The sequence below is a fragment of the Culex quinquefasciatus genome, chromosome 3 (assembly GCF_015732765.1).
Source record: "Culex quinquefasciatus strain JHB chromosome 3, VPISU_Cqui_1.0_pri_paternal, whole genome shotgun sequence".
Classification (NCBI taxonomy): domain Eukaryota; kingdom Metazoa; phylum Arthropoda; class Insecta; order Diptera; family Culicidae; genus Culex; species Culex quinquefasciatus.
The window spans coordinates 46281583-46299224 of NC_051863.1; the positions used below are offsets into that span (position 1 = coordinate 46281583).

At 45.0% G+C, this 17642-nt stretch overlaps 2 protein-coding genes across 2 annotated transcripts; one reads left to right on the forward strand and one right to left on the reverse strand.

The window, feature by feature from the left end:
- Window positions 1-2862: 2862 nt before the first annotated feature.
- Window positions 2863-5754, reverse strand: LOC6045152 (DNA replication licensing factor Mcm3). Its single transcript, XM_001862517.2, has 3 exons — window positions 5526-5754; window positions 4165-5454; window positions 2863-4102 (listed from the first exon to the last, which is right to left on the reverse strand). The coding sequence occupies exons 1-3, from the start codon at window positions 5589-5591 to the stop codon at window positions 2981-2983; spliced, it is 2478 nt and encodes an 825-aa protein (XP_001862552.2). The 5' UTR covers window positions 5592-5754; the 3' UTR covers window positions 2863-2980.
- A 9776-nt stretch (window positions 5755-15530) lies between these two features.
- Window positions 15531-17387, forward strand: LOC6045151 (ER membrane protein complex subunit 2). Its single transcript, XM_001862516.2, has 4 exons — window positions 15531-15737; window positions 15805-16370; window positions 16435-16530; window positions 16589-17387. The coding sequence occupies exons 1-4, from the start codon at window positions 15704-15706 to the stop codon at window positions 16793-16795; spliced, it is 903 nt and encodes a 300-aa protein (XP_001862551.1). The 5' UTR covers window positions 15531-15703; the 3' UTR covers window positions 16796-17387.
- Window positions 17388-17642: the final 255 nt, after the last annotated feature.

Genomic DNA, 17642 nt, shown 5'->3' on the forward strand with positions numbered 1-17642 from the left:
GTTTTTAAATATTGTATTTTCTATTTTGAAGATTTTTTTTATGACCCCAGCCTTGACCGTTTCTTGAGGATTTTTTTAAATGGATTTATTGCTTTCTTTCTTTTGGAGCCTTTAACCATAAAACGAGTTTTTTTATCAAATACTTTCTGAATTAGTTTTTCTTCATTAAAAAATAAAATTTCTTAAATGTTGGTCGCGATATTTTTATATATGGCGTGGATTTTGCGCGGTTTCGAATTTTAGGTCGGCGCGGATTTGGCGCGGATTTTTTTTCGACCGTCCCGTAACAACCCTGGATGGGAGTCGTGGTTCACAAGGCGATCGAAATCGTCACGGACGAAGATATCCGAGATGTGGTCTCTTCACTAGCGTTTTCAAACATCCATATAATATTGACAACCATATTTCTAAATTTCAGTTGCTACTGTTTTCCGCTCAAATAGACCAAAGATGCCCAGAGATTTCGTGCCAGCTGTTTGTGCTGAATGGAACTTTGATTCTTTCGGTATTTGAGGAATATGAAATGGGAGAAAAATCTATTAATTTTGAAACTTTTGCTTTCCAGACCATCGGATTCATCTGTACCTATTTGGTCGTTTTGATTCAGTTCGACCTGACGTCCAACGTTTAGAAGTTTTTACAGCCGCTTCATTTAAGAAATAAACATTTCTTGTGCAACTTTTTTTTTTATTCATATTTTTTTTTATTAGGTCCTTTTAGGTACTGCGACCAGGTTAGGACCGAGGATCGGTTTGAAACAAATATATAATAAACAAAAATAACTCATCATCACAACGTCCTTCCTTAACCTGATACAAAGTGTTATACTAACAGGCTATCGTTTCCAATAAATTACAAATTACAAATTACAAACTCTTTATAATCCGTACTTGGAGATCATGTAACTGACGAGCGTGTCTTGGTCCAAGCGGGTCTTGCAGGTCTTGAACCTGCCGATGTACTCGGAGAAAATGCCCCACAACTCAGCCGAACTGTAGAGCACCTCCCCGGCTTCCTCCACCTTGGCTGCTTCCTGCGGGTCGAGGGCGATCCTTCGCTTTTCCGTCGGTAACTGCGCCCGGCAGCGGAGGGAACTCCGCCGGCGTGAACGCCGGAACTGCTGGACTCTGCTTCTCCGCCTTCCTTGCCGGCGGTTTCGGTTTCGACGCCTGCTGGCGCCTCAGGATGAAGTCCGCACGCTTGGGGCAGCTGCGGTCCGTGGCTTCGTGGGCTCCAGAGCAGTTGGCACACCGCTTCGGCTCTGCTTCTTGGACTTTGCACTCTTCCGTCTTGTGGGGACCCCCACAGTTGTTGCACCTCCCCTTGAGGTGGCAGTTCCTAGTCCCATGACCCAGCTGCAAGCAGTTCCTGCACTGAGTCACGTTCGGCCGTTTGTTCCGGTAGGCCTCCCACCGGATGTGAAATGCTTGCAGGAGCTTAATTTCACTCAGCTTCTTGAGGTTGGTGTACCCCTTGGGGGACGTAACAATGTACGGGGTTTCCGTCGATGAGACGAACTCTCCTTTTCTCTTGATGGCATGCACCTCCACAGCATCCAGGTTGTGCAATTCCTTGAGTTTCTTCTTGACGAATTCAGGTGAAGCCGGTGGAAGTCCCCTGATGAACTCCACTTTGTTCGCGATCAAGTGGGCCCGCGCGGTTTCAAAACGCTCCTCGGAGATACACAGCAGTTTGATCCCAAACGGAGTCAGCTTGTAACTTGGCTTGGTTGTGCACGACAATATTACACTCCTCAGCTTGCCAAAGCTCATATTCTTTACCACCAGAGGAGGTGGTTTCTTGGCCACTGGAACCGGTGGGACGCTTCCTTTCCCGGCTGGGTTACCTTTGTTATTGTTGTTGTTCTCCACCAGCGGGCTGAACTTGTTGTTGTTGAGGAGCTGTTCCTCGTTGCCATTTCCGATGTCGGCTCCGTCGTCACTTGTCTTCTTCCGCTTTCGCGTTCCGTTTCCGGGAAGAAACTCGTCGTCGGAGGAATCATCCACCTCCATCCACAAGCACTTTTCGAGCAGCAACAACAGAGGAAAAACGCGTCCACCACGTTGAGCTGTCAAACGGGTTGTGTGAGTTCCCCGTAAAAAAATTGAGAGTTCTCGACCGTTAGCTTCAATTGGGTACTAAAACCCTATGTCAATTTTTATGTACAACGGTAAAAAACACGATTAAAAACCATTTCTGATCACTTTTTTTTTTTCATTTTAATGCAAAAAAAATATTTGACAAGACAACATTTTTTCGTTGGATCAACTATGGTCCCCTTGGAACGAGCTGTCAAGTAGGAGCTTTTCTGTCAAGAAGGACCGCGAGGTTAATTTTTAAAAATTGATTTAAAAATCCATTTTAAACTCTTTGTGGTCGTACAAAGGGTCATTGTGCTCAGAAAAATAAGCTTTATCGCTGTAATCAATAATATCAGCAATCTAAGCTTCATTTTAGGACCCAATTGGCACTTTTTCGAAAGTTTGCGGACATGTAAGGTGAGCTCAAACACACTGATGGTTTGTCCAACTTTGTTTTTCTATCAAAATGACAAAAAGTAAATCTGGTTTGGGTAGTAATGCCTAATCTTATCTAGCACAAACTCTTGTCGTTCACTTTTCTTTAACATCCGAAAACATCCAAAAATGTAGTACAAAAATTTAAGCGCTATCCGAGGGGGACGTCAGTTATCCCTACTGCGTTGTATCATAGAATAGGTATTCCTATTCCTATTCTATGCTTTGACCAACCAACGGGGTACAAACTAAAAAAGTGTCAAACGAAAAAGTGACCAACCACCGGGGGTTGAGTGTACCATCATTAGAATTAAATTTCGGAGAAAATATGCAACAAATTCTTTCAAGTTTTAAAAGTAGTTTTTATTGTGCAATCATGTAAAAGTAAACAACTGTTAGGTACACACGTTGAGGAATAATAATAATAATTAAAAATTAATCATGACAAAAAGACCCTCTCTTCCCTAAATCAAGAACACAATCTCGTCCGCCATCATGATCTGGTTGTCCTCGGTCATCCGCTCGATCGCCGCCCGCATCTCGCCCTGCGTGAACGCCTCCGCGCCGCTGTTCTCGTTGATGTACTTGCCGAGCCGGTCCAGCGCCAGCGACTGCTCCCGGGCCGCACGGAACGCCTGGTTGACGCCCTGCTTGAACAGCTTCAGCCGCTCCTCGCTAACTTCCTGCACTTCGGTTGCGGTGGCTGCCGTGTCTTCCGAGTCCATTGGGGTTGCGGTTGTCGGTGCTGAGGTGCTCGGCCCGGAGAGGGTTTGACGGCGGGTGAGGTCACCGGCGTCCGGAGGTGGCGAGACGAGTTCTTCGGTGTCGGAGTCGGCGTCGTCGATGCGGGTTCGCTTGGCGCGTCGGCTGGAGGTTCGGGAGCCTTGCGTGCTGGGGGTTTCGGTTTCCTCTTCGGAATCGGCGTCGGCTTGTTCTTCGCCGTCGGAACCGTCTTCGGCACGGCGACGCTTCTTCTTCTCGCGCTCGAGCACCTTTTTGAAGTAGGCAAACTGGATGAGTTCGATGGCGGCTTGGGCGTCCTTGTCGGTGACGGTGCGGGCCATTCGGGCCTTGGCGTGAGCGGTTGACAGACGGATGAGGGTTTCCAGGGTACGCGGAGTGACGGGTTGGGTGCGGGCCACGTCCGAGTCCATCAGATCTTGCGACCGCAGTCGGGAGTACTCGTTCGAGATGAGTTCACAAGCACTTTCCGTTAGCTTTGGCTTGAGACACTTGGCGATGTGGATGTACTTGCGCATGAACTCCACCGACAGGATGTTGTCGCTCTTTTTGCGGCTGCTTCCGTGCAGCAACTCGTTGTACTTTTCGTACATCGGAGTTTCTTTGTTTTCGCGCTCCTCCGGGTTGATCGTGGACAGGTTGTCCACCGCGCTGACGCCCATCGGCAGCACGTCGCCGTCCTGTTCCTTGTTGCTCCGGTAGCGATGCATCCGCACCACGTGGTCCGAAATCATCCGATCGTGGTCGGCGTCGATCACGTCCAGCAGCACAAACAGCAGATCGAAACGCGACAGCAGCGAGTCCTGAAGACCAATGTTTTCCATCGGAGTTTTGTACTGATCGTACTGTAATAAGGTAAAAGAGAAATTAGTAAGGCCTTCACCAAGGGATTAGTTTGACAACTCACCCTTCCGTACACCGGATTGGCCGCGGCCAGCACCGAACAGCGTGCGTTCAACGACGCATGTATTCCCGCCTTCGAAATGGTCACCCGTCCCTGTTCCATGACCTCGTGAATCGCCGTTCGATCGATGTCGCTCATTTTATCAAACTCGTCAATGCAAACGACGCCGCGATCGGCCAACACCATGGCACCGGCCTCCAACCGACGCTCGCCCGTCTCCTGGTCAGTGGTCACGGCAGCCGTCAAACCGACACCGCTGGAACCTCGACCCGTCGTAGTGATGGCACGCGGAGCCGTGTTCAGCACATAGCGCAACATCTGCGACTTGGCCACACTGGGATCGCCGATCAGCAGCACGTTGACATCTCCTCGAAGGCGCGTTCCGTTCGAAAGGTTCTTCTCGATTCCGCCCAGCAGCAGACACAAGATGGCCTTCTTCACGTACTCGTGACCATGGATTGACGGGGCCAAACTCTTCGACAACAGCTCAAAAATGTCGTTGTTCTTGGCCAACTTCTTGCACAGATTGATCTCCTCTCGGGAAACGCTCAACGTGCTCTCCTTGTTCAACTGCGAGATGTTGTTGGCAATCAAGATCGTCCGGAACGTGCCCGTAGTGTAACCGCCCTGCTTCCCAGGGAGACAACGATAATTTCCTACGATCTGAACCCGATCTCCAGGCTTGCAACGATCAACCAGATCATCATCGCAAATCACATCAACCGAACGTGGCAACTGCCCGGCCGGTGCCTTCTCGGGCATCTCCTGAATCGTCAGCGTCTGGTGATCCTTATAAGTCGACAGTCCAAACTCCGTCTCCAGCGGATTCCCGTCGTCGTCCTTTGTCGGATAAACCGCACTCGACGGAACCGCTTCAAACGACGTCAAGTCCGTGTACCGTCGCTCCATGACCTTCTTCGTCGCCGCACAATAGTGCACACTCTTGACCACCTTCGGCCGGATCAGCGATACCTTCGTAACGATTCCCTCCACGCACACCAGATTCCCCAAAAACATCGACGTCAACGACCTTGGCGTAACGTGCTTATTTCCGAAACTTCCCTCAAACGCCACGAAAAACTCCTCATGCGTCTTGGCGTACGTCGGATCCACCGTCGAAACGTACTCCTTCAGGGCCCGCGAAAAGGCCAGCTGCTCGTCGAACGCACTGTTCAACAGCGCCTTCGCCCGATCCGGATTCTTGCGACGCAGATCGTTCACGTTGACCACCAACCGCTTGGCGCTGTCCGTAATCATCTTGCGGACGTGGGCCGTATACACACCCTGGTCCTCCTACCAAAACCAAAAAAAAACCTCCGTTACAAAAAGCGGTTCCAGCCCAACCCCCTCAAAGGAGAACCTACCTCATCATCCAGAAAGTCCAGATAGTCCCGCTGGATGTCGCGAATGCGCTGGTCTTCGTCGGCCATTGCGTCCTCCTCAACTTTACAAGAAACCAACAAGCACTACACTCAACAAACTGTCCCGAAATTTAACAAAAATACTTTCAACAACTTTGCGGAACTTTTGAACTGCTGCAGTGCTCCGAGTGCGAATGGCTTTAAAGGCGGCCAAAATGCGGGGACACAACAAAATCGCGCGCCAAAAACGAGTGATGCGAAGTTTGACTGACGGCACTTTCCAGCAGGGATCGAACGATCCCAGGTGGCGAGATTTGGTCAGGGGGAGAATGAGTCTGATACGTAGCTCACGAAAAAAAATTATGTTCTTATAGAGTTATCTACGTGCACATGTATTGCGTGTACGTACACGAAAAAAAGTGAGGTTGAATTTTGTACTGTCCAGCAAAACAAATGGCGTGCTAGTGTACGTGAGAGCGGGCTTAGATAACTCTATTGTGGATAAAATTCAGTACACTCAAACCCCGATGGTTTGACACCAACTGTTGTCAAACGAACGGGGTCACTTTTTAGTTTGACACAAGGGGCTGGAAACTCTTAGAACTTTACTCTAGTATATTAATAAGTATACTTAAATAATTTTAGTATACTTACTCTGTGATCACACCCTAACATGAATCATCTTGAATAAAACGTCATTGTGACGTCTATAAATGTCACCACTATTTTCTTATTAAATTGTTTTTTTTTTTTTTGTTTCTGCCAAACCTAACCAACAAACGACGGAACCGGCAAATCGAGGAAAACTTCCTCCAGGGCGAACGAAAACGAAATCAAACCGATCTTACTTTTTTTCTGTCGGGTGTGACTTCCTCCAGCGACGACACCTCCAGGAAGATCAACATTGTAATCCACCAGGGCAATTCGCTCGTCTCGAGACCAGTTCCGACGCTAGGATCTCTTTCGATGTGGCGACTCTTGTTGGCCTGTGGGGCGCTTCCGGCGATTACATTCCGGTGTTTTTCGAAGAGATTTTGCAGATTATGCGCGGGTACGGGGACTGTGCGAACCCGTTGCGGGAATGGTTTTGGGGGAGGTTGTGGTGCACCGGTTACTCGGGATTGTGCAGGAAGCGATATACCACTCGTTGTACCGGCAGGCCAGTTCGGTGCTTCCGAGAGGGACTTAGAGTATCATATATGGCGAGGAATCCGACGCGAGTTGAGCGGTTGCAAAAGTGAGGGACATAGCGTTTGTAGAGAAGAAGATGAAGGATCTTAACGGGGCCGTTTTTGCAGCTGGGATTGAATTTGGACGAGTTGGATGAGCTTTCTGCCAAATGTGTGTGTGTGTTCAACCAATCCAATATCCGTAGGCCGGCTACGAAATTATGGGAAAGTATAATTTGTATCAGTCTTGAGTATGCTGATACAGCTTATCGCAGTCCCGGACATTAGGTGGTGTTAGCCCTCGCGCTGCTTCCAATGACCCGTTTCAGAATGACAGAGCTCCTTGCGGTCCAATTCCGAGGTCATTGGGCATTGTCTGGCCCCGCCCAAACATAGACCAAGAACCAGAAGAGTCCTCGACCTATCTTTAGACTTCCAATCTCATAAGGCAAACATGAGATCAGCGCGTATTTAATGGTTAATCAGTAGGCAAAAAGTCACAGTTTCAGTTTGGATAGATCTCACCAAATTTCTGGAACTTCCGGTAGCCCTTTTTATCGGTTGCTTCAAAGCATCCGAACGTTTTTCAGTCGCAGGGGTCCGGACGTCCAGCTGCGGGTCCTCAATCACGGACAGCTTGATCTTCCTCATGCCGATCCAACACATATCCTGGCGAGCGTATTGTGAAGATTTTCCTTAGCAGCCATGAACACGATCCTGCGGTTTCATCTTCAACAGGAAATCGGGATTCACGAAAACCTCGAAAAGACCGGTGAGCTCTTACGTTTGTTCACTCTTTAACACGATACAAGCTCACAAAAGTTCAAATAACTCTTTGATTAATATAATAAATTTTGACCGAAACATTTTCACATAACAAAACTTCGCGTAAAAAAAAACAATTCATTCCGCAACACTGTATCGAAACTGTCAGGCACTCATATTTGACGTGGAAAAGTGAGTTCCGTGAGAGCCCCGCTGACGTTTGAAAGAGTGGCGGGCTGCGCAAACCATGTTTTGCTTACAACAAATATGAAGAAGAAATTCACAAATTTAAATTATAAAATTATTGCAAAAGCTATTATTTGCACTGAACTTCACTGAATTCCTAATCTGGGTGCCTTTTTGACTACTACACGCCAGCGGATGCTTTGAAAGCTGTAAAAACACACCGAAAAAGTTTAAAATCGCAGACCGATCGAACGCGCTTCTTTCTCGTTTCACAGACAAGCAGACTCCCCTGGATGAGCTTTCTGCCAAATCCATGCAAAAAAATCGATGTAACCTTTATGTTGAGAAAAACTATCTCAAGGGCTTGGGGAACATTCCAAAATCAATCAACTGGGCACTTTATCCAGAACCTGCTCTCTATCGTATTAACAATTTCTCACGAATCAAAAATGTGTCATGGACAGTGAACATCCGGTGGGCTTACTTTCGGCACTAGGAAACAATTGTTGTCTGGTGCATTCAGTCCAACGGCCTCTACCATGATTGTAGGACCACAACCGTTGTTCCGAGTCAAAATCTGCGGCGAATTGATGGATAGGTAAACCTGTCCCTGTCCGAGGAATTGGGTCCTAAAATGAAGCTTAGATTGCTGATATTATTGTTTAAAGCGATAAAGCTTATTTTTCTGAGTACAATGACCCTTTGTACGGCCACAAAGAGTTTAAAATGGATTTTTAAATCAATTTTGAAAAATTATCCTCGCGGTCCTTCTTGACAGAAAAGCTCCTACTTGACAGCTCGTTCCAAGGGGACCATAGTTGATCCATCGAAAAAATGTTGTCTTGTCATTTATTTTTTTTGCATTAAAATGGAAAAAAAGTGATCAGAAATGGTTTTTGATCGTGTTTTTTACCGTTGTACATAAAAATTTACATAGGGCTTTAGTACCCAATTGTCTAGCCCACAGCCAATATTCGCTAAAATCAATGCTTGCTTGGTTTTATTTAATTTTTACCGAAGAATATTTGAATATTTGCTAAGTCATGCAAATTTTAAAGCTCTAATGTAAACATAAACACTAGGGTGGGTACGTTTTTCAAAAAGTTCTCGGGTCAAGTTTTAGTATGGTTCCCCTTGTAGGGCATGCCCATAGGGACTTTCATGCCAAATATCAGCTCATTTGGTTGTAAACTGGCTGCGCGCATCAGGGTTAAAGTTTACATGGGAATTACTATGGGAAATTGGAACTTTTTGTTCAAACGCTCCTACAGGTCTGGGAAAATCACGCGCCAACTTCTGGTATGGTCAGGCCTATGGGGAATGGTCTGGAGAACACTTTTCCCGAAGAGAGCATATGGATTCGTTGTCCCTAGACCTGGCGCATCGGCAAACAATCCGATGTCTCCGGAATCAACGGTTTTCCTCAAAAGCATCAAATTTTCCTTAGCATGCTATGAAAGCTTGATGAACACTGCGACGTCATACGTCAGGCAGCTACCACGTGGTTGAAATATTTGCAAAAAAATACAAATTCGCTATGCTAAGATTCTGAATTCGACTAAATAATGTCAGGATTACTCGAAATGATCATTTTCTAGTTAAAAAAAGGTTTGCAATTGAATATTCCAGCCGTTTCTCACCCACGTGGTAGCTGCCTGACGTATGGCGTCGCGGTGTTCATCAAGCTTACTTTTTTTCTGTCGGGTGTGACTTCCTCCAGCGACGACACCTCCAGGAAGATCAACATTGTAATCCACCAGGGCAATTCGCTCGTCTCGAGACCAGTTCCGACGCTAGGATCTCTTTCGATGTGGCGACTCTTGTTGGCCTGTGGGGCGCTTCCGGCGATTACATTCCGGTGTTTTTCGAAGAGATTTTGCAGATTATGCGCGGGTACGGGGACTGTGCGAACCCGTTGCGGGAATGGTTTTGGGGGAGGTTGTGGTGCACCGGTTACTCGGGATTGTGCAGGAAGCGATATACCACTCGTTGTACCGGCAGGCCAGTTCGGTGCTTCCGAGAGGGACTTAGAGTATCATATATGGCGAGGAATCCGACGCGAGTTGAGCGGTTGCAAAAGTGAGGGACATAGCGTTTGTAGAGAAGAAGATGAAGGATCTTAACGGGGCCGTTTTTGCAGCTGGGATTGAATTTGGACGAGTTGGATGAGCTTTCTGCCAAATGTGTGTGTGTGTTCAACCAATCCAATATCCGTAGGCCGGCTACGAAATTATGGGAAAGTATAATTTGTATCAGTCTTGAGTATGCTGATACAGCTTATCGCAGTCCCGGACATTAGGTGGTGTTAGCCCTCGCGCTGCTTCCAATGACCCGTTTCAGAATGACAGAGCTCCTTGCGGTCCAATTCCGAGGTCATTGGGCATTGTCTGGCCCCCAAACATAGACCAAGAACCAGAAGAGTCCTCGACCTATCTTTAGACTTCCAATCTCATAAGGCAAACATGAGATCAGCGCGTATTTAATGGTTAATCAGTAGGCAAAAGTCACAGTTTCAGTTTGGATAGATCTCACCAAATTTCTGGAACTTCCGGTAGCCCTTTTATCGGTTGCTTCAAAGCATCCGAACGTTTTTCAGTCGCAGGGGTCCGGACGTCCAGCTGCGGGTCCTCAATCACGGACAGCTTGATCTTCCTCATGCCGATCCAACACATATCCTGGCGAGCGTATTGTGAAGATTTTCCTTAGCAGCCATGAACACGATCCTGCGGTTTCATCTTCAACAGGAAATCGGGATTCACGAAAACCTCGAAAAGACCGGTGAGCTCTTACGTTTGTTCACTCTTTAACACGATACAAGCTCACAAAAGTTCAAATAACTCTTTGATTAATATAATAAATTTTGACCGAAACATTTTCACATAACAAAACTTCGCGTAAAAAAAAACAATTCATTCCGCAACACTGTATCGAAACTGTCAGGCACTCATATTTGACGTGGAAAAGTGAGTTCCGTGAGAGCCCCGCTGACGTTTGAAAGAGTGGCGGGCTGCGCAAACCATGTTTTGCTTACAACAAATATGAAGAAGAAATTCACAAATTTAAATTATAAAATTATTGCAAAAAGCTATTATTTGCACTGAACTTCACTGAATTCCTAATCTGGGTGCCTTTTTTGACTACTACACGCCAGCGGATGCTTTGAAAGCTGTAAAAAACACACCGAAAAAAGTTTAAAATCGCAGACCGATCGAACGCGCTTCTTTCTCGTTTCACAGACAAGCAGACTCCCCTGGATGAGCTTTCTGCCAAATCCATGCAAAAAAATCGATGTAACCTTTATGTTGAGAAAAACTATCTCAAGGGCTTGGGGAACATTCCAAAATCAATCAACTGGGCACTTTATCCAGAACCTGCTCTCTATCGTATTAACAATTTCTCACGAATCAAAAATGTGTCATGGACAGTGAACATCCGGTGGGCTTACTTTCGGCACTAGGAAACAATTGTTGTCTGGTGCATTCAGTCCAACGGCCTCTACCATGATTGTAGGACCACAACCGTTGTTCCGAGTCAAAAATCTGCGGCGAATTGATGGATAGGTAAACCTGTCCCTGTCCGAGGAATTGGGTCCTAAAATGAAGCTTAGATTGCTGATATTATTGTTTAAAGCGATAAAGCTTATTTTTCTGAGTACAATGACCCTTTGTACGGCCACAAAGAGTTTAAAATGGATTTTTAAATCAATTTTGAAAAATTATCCTCGCGGTCCTTCTTGACAGAAAAGCTCCTACTTGACAGCTCGTTCCAAGGGGACCATAGTTGATCCATCGAAAAAATGTTGTCTTGTCATTTATTTTTTTTGCATTAAAATGGAAAAAAAGTGATCAGAAATGGTTTTTGATCGTGTTTTTTACCGTTGTACATAAAAATTTACATAGGGCTTTAGTACCCAATTGTCTAGCCCACAGCCAATATTCGCTAAAATCAATGCTTGCTTGGTTTTATTTAATTTTACCGAAGAATATTTGAATATTTGCTAAGTCATGCAAATTTTAAAGCTCTAATGTAAACATAAACACTAGGGTGGGTACGTTTTTCAAAAAGTTCTCGGGTCAAGTTTTAGTATGGTTCCCCTTGTAGGGCATGCCCATAGGGACTTTCATGCCAAATATCAGCTCATTTGGTTGTAAACTGGCTGCGCGCATCAGGGTTAAAGTTTACATGGGAATTACTATGGGAAATTGGAACTTTTTGTTCAAACGCTCCTACAGGTCTGGGAAAATCACGCGCCAACTTCTGGTATGGTCAGGCCTATGGGGAATGGTCTGGAGAACACTTTTCCCGAAGAGAGCATATGGATTCGTTGTCCCTAGACCTGGCGCATCGGCAAACAATCCGATGTCTCCGGAATCAACGGTTTTCCCTCAAAAAGCATCAAATTTTCCTTAGCATGCTATGAAAGCTTGATGAACACTGCGACGTCATACGTCAGGCAGCTACCACGTGGTTGAAATATTTGCAAAAAAATACAAATTCGCTATGCTAAGATTCTGAATTCGACTAAATAATGTCAGGATTACTCGAAATGATCATTTTCTAGTTAAAAAAAGGTTTGCAATTGAATATTCCAGCCGTTTCTCACCCACGTGGTAGCTGCCTGACGTATGGCGTCGCGGTGTTCATCAAGCTTTCATAAGGCTTTCTAGTCAGAAATTTACCAACACATTCAAAGTATGTTTACATGACAGCTGGACGTTTGTTTGCATCAGGTTTCCTATCTCTTTCTAGCAATTTTTTTTGTCAAGCGACTTCTAGCTGGTTTATTTGACCGACTGCCCGATATGTCAGCCAACATACTTCGCAGGGCTGTGACAGCTACAGCTCGATCATTGTTTGCATCAGGACACTGTGACGAGGAGTTCGTCATTTTTGAGTTGAATTATATTTTTTTCACTGGGCCTAGAAAGCCTTATAGCATGCTAAGGAAAATTTAATGCTTTTTGAGGGAAAACCGTTGATTCCGGAGACATCGGATTGTTTGCCGATGCGCCAGGTCTAGGGACAACGAATCCATATGCTCTCTTCGGGAAAAGTGTTCTCCAGACCATTCCCCATAGGCCTGACCATACCAGAAGTTGGCGCGTGATTTTCCCAGACCTGTAGGAGCGTTTGAACAAAAAGTTCCAATTTCCCATAGTAATTCCCATGTAAACTTTAACCCTGATGCGCGCAGCCAGTTTACAACCAAATGAGCTGATATTTGGCATGAAAGTCCCTATGGGCATGCCTTACAAGGGGAACAATACTAAAACTTGATCCGAGAACTTTTTGAAAAACGTACCCACCCTAATAAACACACACAAGCACCAGAACTGTCAAAGCCAAGAAGCGTAAAGTAGCGGTGGAAATTCGTGGTTCGAATTTCGTTAGTATACTTACAAGTATATTAAAATAACGTAAGTATACTAAGATTTATTAATTATACTTGGAGTTTCCTGCCCCTTGGTTTGACACCCCTTTTACACGGAGTTCACACACACTACCGAACGTTTGTTTTGATAGTATGCGTAAGCGCCTTGTAAAAAGTGACAGTTCGTCACTTTTTAGTTTGACTTTGACCAACCAACGGGGTACAAACTAAAAAAGTGTCAAACGAAAAAGTGATCAACCACCGGGGTTTTAAAACGTTTTGTGTCGCAGATAGGGCGTGTACATTACATTATTTCCTAGTAATAGCTTAGAATATCAGAACCAGTGCAAAATATTTTAGAGAATTCTGGAACAACCCGTTTAGAATGATAGTACCGAACATCTCTTGGTTTGTCGACATGCACAGTCGACACGCAAGACGTGAGAGCAACCCTGTGAGTGTTGTTCGAGTGTGAGTGCATCGGCTGGGTCGAGTGTGTCTGCGCAACGCGATGAAATAAGAGAGCAAAAATGTACGAAGGAACTCGCGAAGCGGGTTGAAGAGATGAAAAGAGAGAGCACCGACGTTAGTGTGCTCTCGGGACGATTGAGCTGGGATAGTGATGTTCGTGCATCGCAATCCAGAGAGGAGTCTTCAGTCTCGTGATTAAAATTGAAGCGAGTGGTTTGTGTTTTATGCGGTGGGTGGTGGGAAGATAAAACATAAAAAGAATTTGCTCGCGGTTTTTAAAAGAAAAGATTCACATTTAGTTGAAGTTACGACAGTTTTGTTGATTTGAAAATCATATTTTTTGTTGAATCAACGCTAAACGTTAAAGCAGCTTTTTCAAAACAACAAAAGACTTTTGTGAAATCGAGAAAATCAAGGTTTGTTTCATATTCATATTCAACAAAAAATTTGTTAATTCAAACCTCGTACAGGCTGATTCTACAAAACTTTTTTCTGCGCGATGACTTCCAAAAAAATAGCAAAATGCGTCCTTGGAGGTCGTAGATGGTTTCTTTCACTCTTGGGCCACAGACAAACAGACGTGAATCCACGGTGAATCTTAGTTGATTTTTTCAAAAAATCCATCGTCCCCACGAGAAAATTCAAAATTGGGCTGCACACTAGCGCGATCTGCAGTCCTGTTGCGGAAACCTCATCGTTTCAATAAATTACCATAAGAGTGTACCCTTGTTTTTCTCAAAACCTTGTTCTTTTTGTTCTGCTGCAACAGCAATCAAGCGGCATAAAAAAAAATGTCCCGCGCTCACACACACAACCAATCAATTCAAGAAACGTCAAAGTATACGGTGGCGACATCATTCTCGATCGTGTCTCATTGCGGTATTATGGCATTCATGTTTTTTGCTTGTTTGAATTAGAATCGAATTGTTCGTTTGAATTCGTTGGCGATGGAATAGAAAAGAGTTTCACGTCTGTTTGTCTGTGCTTGGGCCATGAATGTCCATGATGGTTCTGCATCCAGGGTCCAGAAAAATTAAATTGAAATAAAAAAAAATGGTCACTATATTGAAAATTCTATAACAAACAGCACAACGAAAACAATTCTTTTGATTGAAACATTCCTAATTAAGATTATAATGTTTTTTTAAAGCAAACATGGCCGCCAAATGGATCATAAAATTAAGTTTAGATTGCTGATATTATTGTTCGTAACGATAAAGCTTATTTTTCTGAGTACAATGACCTTTTGTACGACCGCAAAGAGTTTAAAATAGATTTTTAAATCAATTTAAAAAACGTTACTAAATCCACCCTTAGGTGGTTGGTGCCTTCCTCACATTAAAAGGGTGCAATCCAAAATAGACACAAAAGGCGGTGTTTTTCAGTGTTTTATCAATTTGACTCATTATTCATACCACTAGATTGGGTAGTCAGATCTTCATATTGCAGGGCACTTAAGTGCTTATAACTTTTGATAGGGTTGTCAGATCTTCAATGTTTTGGACGCGTTGGAAAGGTTTTTTGATCACCTATCCAACGATAGGTTGCATGAGAGATCCGGATAACGTTTTCATCAAAATATCAGAGATCCAGCCTCCAAAAAGTGCTTAAATAACACTTAAGTGGTTATAATATTTGATAGGGTTGTCAGATCTTCAATGTCGTGGACGCGTTGGAAAGGTCTTTTGACTACCTATTCAACGATAGGTTGCATGATAGATTCGGACAAGGTTTTCATCAAAATATCTGAGATCCAGCCTCCAAAAAGTGCATAAATTACACTTAAGTGCTTATAACTTTTGATAGGGTTGTCAGATCTTCAATGTTTTGGACCCTTTGGAAAGGTCTTTCAAATACCTTTCTGAAAATGTATAACATGACTGGTTTTCTTACAAAAACCACTCTTTTTACAATCTTCCGGACTTTCGTGAAAATTATGTTGATTTTTACAGGTTTCGTAATCCCTGCTCGTCCCACAAAGTACGCCACCTGGGCCACGCGATGACAGTTTTTTTCTTTCTCAAATTTTTGACAGCTGCCAGCTCGCAGCGAAAAGAAAGGAGGAGCAAAAAAAAATCGAGAATCGTGTGAAAATTTTCACCCGCTCGCAAGTGTGTAACTTTTCCAATTAATTTTAATTGGAATTAATGAATAATTTAGCGACAGTTTGTAACAACAGTATCGTCGCGGGTAAGGTTTACTGATTTTCAAAGTGCAATATGTCGTACAATTTAGAGGAGATGAGTTGGTCAGGTAAGGTTTTTTTGTCTTGTTTTCTTGGTGGGGTGATGTTTTGATTTTGATTTTTGTTCTGCCGTAGATGTTCGGGATTTGTTCCGGAAGTGGCGTGACGATAACGAGCGCAAGAGTGACGATGTGATGCAGCTGTGGGACGCGATACTGTGCGAAAAGCAGGGCAAGTTGGGCAACGAGCGTCACCTGGTGCTGGAGCAGGTCATGATTGCGGCGTTGGATTGTAACCGGACGACGGCAGCGGAGGACTGCATCCGGGTGTTGACGGCGGAGTTCCCGGGCTCGCTGCGCATTCAAAAATACAAGTCGATGCTGCTGGAGTCGCTGGAACGGTACGACGACGCGCTGGACGTGCTCGATCAGATCATCAAGAAGGACGAGACGAATGCGGCGCCGCGGAAGCGCAAGGTGGCCATCTACAAGGCGCAGGGCCGCAACGGGGAGGCGATCCGGGAGCTGTGCGACTACATGAAGCGGTTCATGTCGGACCAGGAGGGTTGGCACGAGCTGTGCGCGTTGTATCTGGCGGAGGGCGAGTTTGCGAAGGCGGCGTTCTGCATGGAGGAGGTGCTGCTGCACAATCCCCACAGCCATCTGATCCACCAGCGGCTGGCGGACATCCGGTACACTATGGTAGGGCGTTATGATGGGCATGAGGGTCGGTATGAACGATTCTAACGCCAGCTTATCATTTCAGGGTGGCCTCGACAACATTGAAATCGCTAAATCGTACTACAGCCAAGCAGTCAAGCTGAACAACCACAACCTGCGAGCACTTTACGGATTGTTCCTGGTAAGAATGTAACGTTTTAATCCCAAGAAGACCAAGCTAAACCCTTCTCCAATTTCAGTGCTGCGGCCACATTGCCAACTCGAAGGCCACCACCACCAAGCGAAAAGAGGCCCAAAAGCTGGCCCAGTGGACCATCGCCAAGATCCAGCAGAGAACGGCGGCAGCCAACTCCGCCAAACCCGTCAAGGGGGAGAAAAAGCCCAAAGACGAGGTGGCCGCCCTGGAGCAAGCCTTCGGCGGGCTGGACATTGCCAAAGCAAATTGACCCGTCTCCCCGTTTTCTCGAGAACCGCTTGTTTGCTCGTTTTATTTTCTAGCTCAATTTCCGGTGGCAGTAGGCGGCCGATCTTTACTTCTCTTACACGCGAAGTACCCTAACCGTGCATTTTAACTCGATCTTGACGGAGAATTTTGTGTTGTACAAACGTGTGCATGTTTCGTTGGAGGAGTTCGCGGAGAAGGAGGCGAGGCACGTTAGCATATCATTTAAAAAGTTTGGTCTAGGTTTGGAGTCGTACTCTTGCGAAAGTAATTTCATCTGCATGCGAAATAAACAAATCTCCCATTAAAAAAAATAGTGTCATCCATTCGAAACTACATCAAAAACAAAAAAAAAACGCGGGAAGTAGTGAACCGGATTGTGGAGAGTGAACAACCCGACTAACGATAATCATTTGGATGTTTGTTGTGCAGCAAAATATGTGTACGCCGTATAATTGTAGAATGTGTTAATTTTCACATTTTAAATATAACAAAAAAACGGCAAAAAGTATGTAATGGGATAAGTTAGTGAGTAATCATTTGAACGGCAAGCATTTAGGAACGAACTTTAATAAAGGATTTTTTTTCACATTAGATATACAGTTGTTTGTTTTGCGCTAAAAAGAGCTGCGTTCCCCTGACACGGACGTCCGATTCAAGAAGCTCATTTTCTATACGTTTCCGATACAATTTGCTTTAGAGACTGGCAGGATCAGCAAATCCCTGGAGATGGAGCCACACGTTGCCGTCGTTTCAGGGCTATTTGCAAAGATGGTTTCCGATGTTGATATATATCACACATTTATTTTATATTTATATACTTGTGTTGATAGAAATCACAACTATTGTAC